We start from the raw sequence: 9,191 nt of genomic DNA, 5'->3' as shown, positions 1-9,191 counted from the left end.
AATTTTTTGATTTTATTGTAGAGATGAGGTCTCGCTGCTCAGGCGGGTCTCGAACCCACGGGCTCAGGCAATCCACTCACCTCAGCCTCCCAAAGGCGTGGGATTACAGGCTGAGCCACCGAGCCCGGCACAAAAATGTTTTTAAAATTAGTTGGGCATGGTGACACATGCCTATAATCCCAGCTACTCAGGAGGCTAAGGTAGAAGGATCACTTGAACCTAAGAGGTTGAGGTTGCAGTGAGCCGTGATCTGTGCCACTGCACTGTAGTCTGGGCAACAGAGTAAGATCCCAATTCAAAAGAATAATATAAAATAAAGCCGGGCTCGGTGGCAGGTGAGCCATGATCGTGCCCCTCCAGCCTGGGAGACAGAGTGAGACCCAGACACAAAAAAAAAAAAAAGAAAGAAAGAAAGAAAAAGAACAAGGAAATGCAGGCAAAGAACTGTCTGCAGTGGGTCAGGGCCAAGGAAGAGTCAGAACACTGAAGTACTGCTGAGGCCTACAGCAAAGAATCAGAAGAGGACTCCGACAACTGAGGAAAAGGGCAAGAGAGGAGATGGAGAAGAGACAGAGAAGACAGAGAAAAGCGAGAGTGGCACGGGAGCCCAGGATAGCAAGAGGGGCCTTCTTCAAATGCAGGAAGGAGGCAGGAACAGTAAAAGCTTGGAGACCATGAGCAGGAGAGAAGTTGAGGAGATATGCATCCTATGGCTTTTTTCTTGTCAGAGCAAAGATGAAAGACCTTGTAACCTTAGGAAGATTCAAGGTTGTCATAGTCACAAAGGGAGTCAAATAAGGATGGAGAGAAAGGTTGGCAAACAATACTGAAAGCTTAGCAAACGCTGGGTAACCAAAAGCCTGAAAATAAATGCATGCCCAATCACTGGGAAGTGAAACAAGCTACACTCATGCTACCATTAAAAGAAACACAGGACTATATGGCTATAGGGAAAACCCACATGAAATAATGGGAAAAGAAAAACAGAAGCCAGCCGGATTCAGTGGCTCAGCCTGTAATCCCAGCACTTTGGGAGGCCGAGGTGAGTGGATTGCCTGAGCCCGCAGGTTTGAGACCCGCCCGGGCAACTTGACGAGACCTCATCTCTACAATAAATAAAAAATTAGCCAGGTATGGTAGCGCGCGCCTGTAGTTCCAGCTACTTGGAAGGCTGAGGTGGAAGGATCACCGGAGCCCAGCGGCCACTGCACTCCAGTCTGAGTGACAGAGTGAGACTCCAACTTCAAAAAAAAAAAAAAAAAGAAAGAAAAACAGAAGCCAAAGCAAAAACATATCCATCCTTCTGTACATAGGAGATCCTTTTTTTTATTTATTTATTTTTTTTGAGTCACACTCTATCACCCAGGCTAGAGTGCAGTGGCACAATCATGGCTCACCACAGCTCCAACTATCCTGGCTCAGTCAATCCTTCTGCCTCAGCCTCACAAGTAGCTGAAACGACAGGTGCACACCACCATGCCTGGCTAATTTTTAATTTTTTTTGTAAAGGTATGGTCTCACTATGTTGCCCAAGCTGGTCTCGAACTCCTGAACTCACACAATCCTCTCGCCTCAGCCTCCCAAAGTACTAGAATTACTGGCCTGAGAAACCACACCCATCCGGGGGATCCCATTTGAAAATTTTTTTTTTAATCGGGTTTTCACACTGTCACTCAGGCTGGACCTCCTGGGTTCAGGTGATCCTTCCACCTCAGCATCCCAAGTAGCTAGGACTACAGACACACGCCAACGTGCCCAACTAACTTTATTTTATTTTATTTTATTTTTGTAGAGACGAGGCTTCAGCTATGTTGCCAGACTGGTCTCGAACTCCTAGGCTCAAGCAATCTACCCGTCTTGGCCTCCCAAAGTGTTGGGATTATAGGCATGAGCCACCACACCTGGCCCCCTTCTATAATTTTTGAAACCACAGAAAACAGATAAAGGTAGGAGCAAAAAATAAAATAAAACACATACACACACACACACCCTCATTAGCTGAACAGCAAGAAAGGAACAGGAAGCAGGAAGGGATCAGAACAGTTGAGTGGTTCAACACCATGTCAATCTCTACCAAGATATTCCTGGCACCAGAAAGACTACCATAGCAAGGGGCAAGGAGTTTCCCGGGAGGGAAGTCTGCATGGCTTTGGTAGGGGAGAGTTACCTTGAATAGCTGGCAGGCCGCAGCTGCAGCCTGCCGCTCAGCATCGATCTTCTTGCTTCCATAGCCTTCTACCTCCACACTCTTGGGCCATTTTATGTGCAGGGTGACTTTCTGGAAAAGAGAAGAAAGAATCAGGACCCCTGCCTCTCCAGACTACAAAGTTGTCACAAATCACGTGGAGGTAACAGCAAAGCTGGGACCCTCATGGCAGCAATACACTAGGCTCAGAGTCGAGAGTGCAGAACAGAACTCCAACCCCATCATTACCTATGTATAAGGCTCTAACTCTCACCTCTCACCCTCAGTCCATTCATTCCACCTCAACTTGTTTTGCTTTTTTAGAGTACCACATTCTAGCTAAAGGCCAAGCTGAGACACATCTTTAACTTTAAAGATCTTCATTCAGGCCAGGCTTGGTGGCTAAGCCTGTAATCCCAGCACTTTCAGAGGCTGAGGCGAGTGGATTGCCTGAGCCTACAGATTCGAGACCCACCCGGGCAACTTGGCGAGACCTCATCTCTACAATAAATCAGAAATTAGCCGGACGTGGTAGCACACCCCTGTATTCCAGTTACTTGGAAGGCTGAGGCGGAAGGATTGCCCCTGCACTCCAGTCTGGGTAACACAGTGAGACTCCAACTCAAAAAAAAAAATCTTTATTCAGAATAGTTTGCCTGCATGCTTCCATGGATTTCAGGATCTCTAAGACTCTAGGAATAGGAATTTTCTTCATCAACCCTCACCCTCTAAACCCTAGCTGATTGGGGACCAAATCCAGGGATCTATGTAGCGGTCTGTCTTAAGACAAGATGAGTACTCCTCACCTCATCTGCCTTGTGTTCCCTTTCCCTAAACCAGGCATGTGTCTTTTCTGGCTCTTCTTCAAACTAGCTTTGCTGAGAGTCTCTGCTGTTTCAATTCAGAAAACCCGCTCTATGGCCTCCTTGACAGAGAAACCTAAGAGAGAAAGGACAGCCAGCCTCCTGGCCACCAGCAGAGTTACCTTTTTCTTCGGTCCATTTGTGTGCACATAGACTAGTTTGTCTTTTGCATGTGAGATGCCGAGGGCTCTTCCAATTACACTGTTGAGTAGGTTTTTGGGTTGTGGAAACTCTTTTAATAGGTCCCTAGAAGCTAAGAAAATAAAAACAAAAGCATTAGTATTTTTATTTATAAAACTCCATAGGGTGTTTAACAGGGCAACCCTGAGTTGGAGTCTAAGAATACTGGCTTATGACCCCAACCCACCCAGAAACATCTTGGAAAAGAAAAGAGGAATGACTTAAGAGTTTATAGGGGAGGGTGGGACCAGACCCACTCACACAATCATTTTCTGGAGAAGAGAATGATCCACCCACCACAGAAGGGAACCAGCCAGCATCCTCTTCCCCACCCAAGCTCCTGATTTCATATACCACTACAGAAATCTAAAGGGTCAACAATCCCCCTAATGTCTGAAGGAAGACACTAAACAAACACAAAAAAATCCCACAAAAATCCACCACACACACAAACTGGAGATCAAGACAATGCAAGGCCCCTCCTAAAGACACATAAAAAGGAGGACTGGCTCCATGTAGTTTAGTAATGAGACCCAAAGTCTGAACACCAGGCCCTAGCACTCAACTGTGCCTAAGTACTCTACAAAAGGCCTCCACAGAGCCAGACTATGTGTAGGGACTGATTAAAGATCTCTAGAGCTAACACACAGGCCTGAGCTATTCCTACCCCAAGTTCTTTGGAATCAAGGGAGAAAGGATATGTCAGATACCATGACTGTTACCTCAGTTTTGTCCCAAGTTCTTTGGATCAATTCCAGAGTACACATGGGTGAGATGCCCACCTAGAGGCTGCATGTGCCAGACACAGGGCTTAGCCAGGCCATGAAGAGGCCTACTGGGAACAACTTGATATGAAATGAAGAGCCCTAAAGCACCAGAGCTGCCCTTCAAGAGATTCAGTGTCACAGAGCAGCAGAGAAGATGGGAGGTCATCTCATTCTTTTCTCCCAGTCTCTGGCCGCTCCAAAACAAAACTTTGTAGGTGTATACATGCATATGTGCACCTGCACACCACTTAATTACCTGGAAAGCTTCTCACTCCACTAGACACCCTGATCCCCACAAGACATTCAAGAATGGCAGCGATGTTGGGAAAGGCCCTGTATCTTGAAAAAGCTCCCCCAGGATTTTTGATGTAACCCAGATGCCTGGTTGGCGACTGTGTTTCCTTGGGGCAGACTCCTGTATCTACTGGCCAGAACAGACGATGCCTGGTCCTATCTCCTTCTAAGTAACATTTGTTTGTTTGTTTGTTTTTAGGCAGGGTCTCACTCTGTTACTCAGGCTGGAGTGCAGTGGCACGATCACAGCTCACCACAGTCTCAACCTTCTGGGCTCAGGTGGTCCTTCCAAATAGCTAGGACTACATGCACACACCACCACATCCAGCTAACTTTTTTTTTTTTTTTGGTAGAGACAAGACAAGTTCTTGCTATGTTGCCCATGCTGGCCTTGAACTCCTGGACTGGATGCAAGCAATCCTCCCACCTCAGCCTCTCAAGTGCCAGGATTACAGGTGTGAGACACTGCACCTGGCAGTAACACCTGTAAAGCAACTAAGAACACAGTAGTTAAAAAACAATACCTAAGTAGGCTAAAGGAGGGTTGATTCCACAGATGGACCCAACTTTAGCCCACTAAATCCACTGGAAGAACAAAGGATGTGCACTGAGACTCCCTCCTGCTCTATAAGGTGGGTGGAGGCTGGCTCTCTCTACTTATCCCCAATGCTCTCACCAGTTTTTCTCTGCACTATTCAGGAGGCACAAAACTGGAGGCCACCAGGGCAGTCATTCTGTCTCTATTTGAGATCCTCAAGTCCCAGATATATTTCGGGCTGTTTCCCACACTAAGGGCCTGCTCACCCCTAGAAGCTCTAACCCTCGGCCACCCCGCCCGGCAGGGGTTGGACTTTTACTCGCTTTCCCCTCTGCTTCAAGGCTTCACCTATCCTTGCCAGGTGCAGGCGCCCTGGGGTCCCACTAGACTCTGTGCCACACTAAGCTTTACAAACAGCAGCGCCGCAGCCAGACAGCGGATGGCGGTCTCGGCCACTACGGGAGAGAGAGCCCTGGCCGGCCAGGGCCGATCTAGTCCGCAGGCCAAGCTCTGCCATCCCCAAGGTTCAAGGGCGTCGCGGCCAGTCCGCCCCCGCCACTGCCCTCACCGTTCACCATGCTTCCGTTGCCTTCCCCGGGTCCGCAGGGGGCCATCCCTGACTTCGCCTCGGCGGCCTCCTTGGTGCGGTCGGGGCGGGCGCAGCCCGACGAGAAACCGCGCGAGCGTCCCTGTCGCCCAGCAGCGCGAGGAACCGGCGGCCGTAGGCGCGGAGAGACGCCGGCGGCCAGCGCCATGAGCCTCCTGGCGGCCGCCATCGCGTTCCCACCGACCCCCGCGGCCCCAGCGCGCGGCGGGCTCCATACGAAAAGGACGGGAGCGGCCGTCCCAGCGCAGCGTGCCCCCTGCCGGCCGGGCGGACCCGATGCCGAGCCGAGGCTGCCCAGGCAGCTGGCCGACTTGCCGCAGCCCTGGGCCTCCAGTGGGCACTCAGGGCGTGGCCGGGGCTTGGACGCTGCTGAACCCACTCGCCAGTAAACCCCAACCCACAGAGTGGCCATCTGGATCTGAGGCAGGAAGAGGGAATGGATTTTTTTTGGGGGGGGGGAGGAGTGGAGATAGTGCTAGGCTTTAGTTCAATGTCCATCTAAGAAAACAAATCTAGTTCCCTCTAGGTCCTACCAATTGTTCGTTAATACCTCTCACATGCCTCTGGCAAATCGACGTCCTGTCTTATTTAGTGGCTTACAAAGTAAACCTGGTGAAAAATCTGGAGCCAGGACAGGGAAGACTTAACATAAGCAGACCAGAGTTAATCTGCAGGGCTGGAGTGGAAGGTGAAAACAACCAACTTTGGACACTGCCAAGAATGGAGCTCCTCCAGTAGTAAAGTCCAGCAGTGAAAGTGCTGCTCCTCACCTGTTTGAAAGCCAGATGGGATTCCAGTTCTAAACTACTATGTTTGAATCTTAGCCAGGTACATGATGTCTCTTCAGTCTCCTAATAGCCTTGAGGAGCAGGGTCAACTGAGAATCAGACTGAATCTGCATGTTGTAGACAAAAACAGTGCAGAGCAAGGGGCCCCAAGGTCTTGGTTCCTTGGAAGAGACCTTGGTCAGAGGTTGGCAGTCAGTTGGAGGTAAGCTGGGAGGGAGAGATTTGTTTGTTTTACAATTCGAGATCTGACTCCAAAGATCCCCTGGAAAGCTCGTTAAAAACACATTGCTGGATGCCACCCCCAGTTTCTTATTCATTAGGTCTGGAATTGGGCCCGAGAATCTAAATTTTTTTTTTTTCTTTATCCTGATTATTTTAACGTGTATTATCCTGCAGCTTCAACTGAAAGGAGAGACTCTGAATTTTAAACAAGTTCCCACTTGATGCGGAAACTGCTGGTTTGGGACCCCACTCTAAGAACTGCGGGCCAATGGGAAGAACACAGGATTAAATCCTAATACTTGGGTTAGTCTCAACTCTACCACTTGCCAACTGAGAACCCTGGGCAATTTCCTCAACTGGGAAAACTAAGACAAACTTGCTCTGTTAATTTTGTATGCCTGTGGCTAGGATCAAATGAGAATATCAAGACGATGGCTTTGCAGACTAGGTGCTTATTAGAGAAGCCCTTGCCCTCGGAGCTCTGAGACAAAATGGGACAGGTCCCTTAGACACAGACCTGGGCAGGGTGGTACAGCCTCAACTCCAGCTCCTCCATTTACTTCTCACTGGGTTTTTACCAGTAAAGGGGCAAAAGGGAAGGTGGCTTTGGCAGCTATTGTCTGACACAACAACTGTCAAAAGGGGAACCTCCATTTGTGTCAAATACTTCTACCCAGATCATCCATATTGGGGATGAGAATATGGTTCTTCAAGGCCTTTGCATTGGCCAGGTGGCACATTCATTTGCCAAAAGCCTAGGTCTTCACCCAGTTTCAGGAGTAGATTTCAAGGATTGTTAGCAGCACAAATTCCTTCAAAAGAACAGGTCAGGTGCAGTGGCTTATGTCTATATAATCCTAGCACTTTGAGAGGTAGAGTCAACAGGATTGCCTGAGTCCAGAGATTCGAGACCAGCCTGGGCTACTTGGCAAGACCTCATTCCTGCAATAAATCAAAAAATTAGCTGGGTGTGGTGGCACACGCCTGAAGTTCCAGGTACTTGGAAAGCTGAGGTGAAAGGATCGCCTGATCGCAGCAGGTAAAGGCTATGATAGCTGTGAGAGTGCCACTGCACTCCAACCTGGGAGACAGAGTAAGACTTCAACAGACACACACAAAAGAATCCAGAAGCTTACCAAGTCTGGTAGTGGCAGCAATGGCTGAGGACAAATTTTGAAAACTATAGTGTTTGAAAGCTAAAGGAGACAACAGCCTACACAGAAAGGCCCTACCTAGAAAGCAGGGCCACCTGGAAAGCAGGGCCTGAGCCCTTCATGGAACTCTGCCTGTTAGCCACTTAGAAAAGGTTGAAATGGCCAGACTCGGTGGCTCAACCTGTAATCCCGCGCTTTGGGAGGCTGAGGTGAGTGGATTGCCTGAGCCCGTGGGTTCGAGACCCCCTGGGCAACTTGTCAAGACCTCATCTCTACAATAAATCAAAAATTAGCCAGGCGAGGTAGCACGCGCCTGTAGTTCCAGCTACTTGGAAGGCTGAGGCGGAAGGATCGCCTGAGCTGTGGTGGCCGGGAGCGGCCACTGCACTCCAGTCTGGGGAACAGTGTGAGACTCCAACTCAAAAAAAAAAGGTTGAAATGCTATGATTTCTTGGATTTCCAAAGGGGCCAAAGTGAAGAGATATAAACAGGTCATGAGTTGTCAATTGCTCAAGTTGGGTGATAGGTACATGAGGGTTCATAATACTTGTTTAATCTATTTTACAAAACATATTTCAAAAACATGTCTGAAATTTTATGTTAAAAAAAAGTCAAGCGATGCCAACCGACTAGTTGATTCTCAGGGAGCTCACTGTCCTCTTTTCCTATTTCATTTATTTAAACTGGGTTCTAACAGCAAGAGTCACCCTGAGCAAATATTTCATATCCACAAACATCACTGACTCTTGTAAAATGAGGGCAACTTTTTTGTTTTTAATAGAAATAGAGATGGAGTCTTGCTATATTGCCCAGGCTGGTGATTTTGAACTCCTGGTCTCAAGCAATCCTCACACCTTGGCCTCCCAAAGTGCTGAGATTACAGGCACAAACCACCATGTGGGAAACTCTTTATACCAGTTCTTGGAACCCTTCTAGCTCTGTGATCTTCCCTCCACTGGTCTAGAGCAGGAGTTGGCAAACCTACAGCCTGTAGTTATAAAGTTTTATTGAAACATAGCCATGCTCACTTATTATTTTATTATTTGTTATTATCGATGCCTGCTTTCATGCTATACTGGCAGAGTGAAATAACTGCAATAGAGAGCATTCGGCCCACACAACCTAAAAATCTTTACTATCTGACCAAGCATGGCAGTGAATACCTATAATCCCAGCACATTGGGAGGTCAAGATGGGAGGATCATTTGAAGCCAAGAGTTCAAGACCAACCTGAGCTACACAAGACCTCGTCTCTATAAAAAATAATAAAACTTAGCAGGGCATGCACATACCTGTAGTCCCAGCTGCTTGGGAGGCCAAGGTGGGAGGACTGCTTGAGCCCAGCTCATGACTGTGGTAAGCTATAATCACACTACTGCACTCCAAGTGAGGGTAACAGAGCAAGAGCCTATCCCTCAAAAAAAAAAAAATTTACTATCTGAACCTCACAAAAAACACTTGCCAATTCCTGTCCTAAAGGACCTTAAAGAAAGTTAGAGGAAGCCGGGCTCGGTGGCTCAGCCTGTAATCCCGCACATTGGGAGGCTGAGGTGAGTGGATTGCCTGAGCCCGCGGGTTCGAGACCCGCCTGGG

The 9,191-nt window shown here is 48.3% G+C and overlaps 1 protein-coding gene across 4 annotated transcripts in view; it reads right to left on the bottom strand.

Annotated features, from left to right (window-relative positions):
* DHX30 (DExH-box helicase 30) overlaps positions 1-9,191 on the bottom strand; it is a 37,855-nt gene that overhangs the window by 14,542 nt on the left and 14,122 nt on the right. For 3 of the 4 annotated variants that reach the window (XM_008071336.2, XM_008071338.1, XM_008071337.1), the window contains 2 exons: positions 3,171-3,301; positions 2,168-2,278 (listed from right to left, as the gene is read on the bottom strand). In XM_008071336.2, coding sequence (XP_008069527.1) covers positions 2,168-2,278; positions 3,171-3,301 — 242 coding nt within the window. Of the gene's footprint in view, positions 1-2,167; positions 2,279-3,170; positions 3,302-5,395; positions 5,686-9,191 lie in introns of those variants that run through there. The other variant, XM_008071334.2, reaches the window with a different exon arrangement.

The sequence above is a fragment of the Carlito syrichta genome, unplaced genomic scaffold (genome assembly GCF_000164805.1).
Source record: "Carlito syrichta isolate Samal-C Ts95f unplaced genomic scaffold, Tarsius_syrichta-2.0.1 Scaffold314290, whole genome shotgun sequence".
In the NCBI taxonomy this organism is placed as follows: Eukaryota; Metazoa; Chordata; class Mammalia; order Primates; family Tarsiidae; genus Carlito; species Carlito syrichta.
Note: the sequence above shows the minus strand (reverse complement) of the source record. Positions and strands in the feature narration are given on the sequence as shown.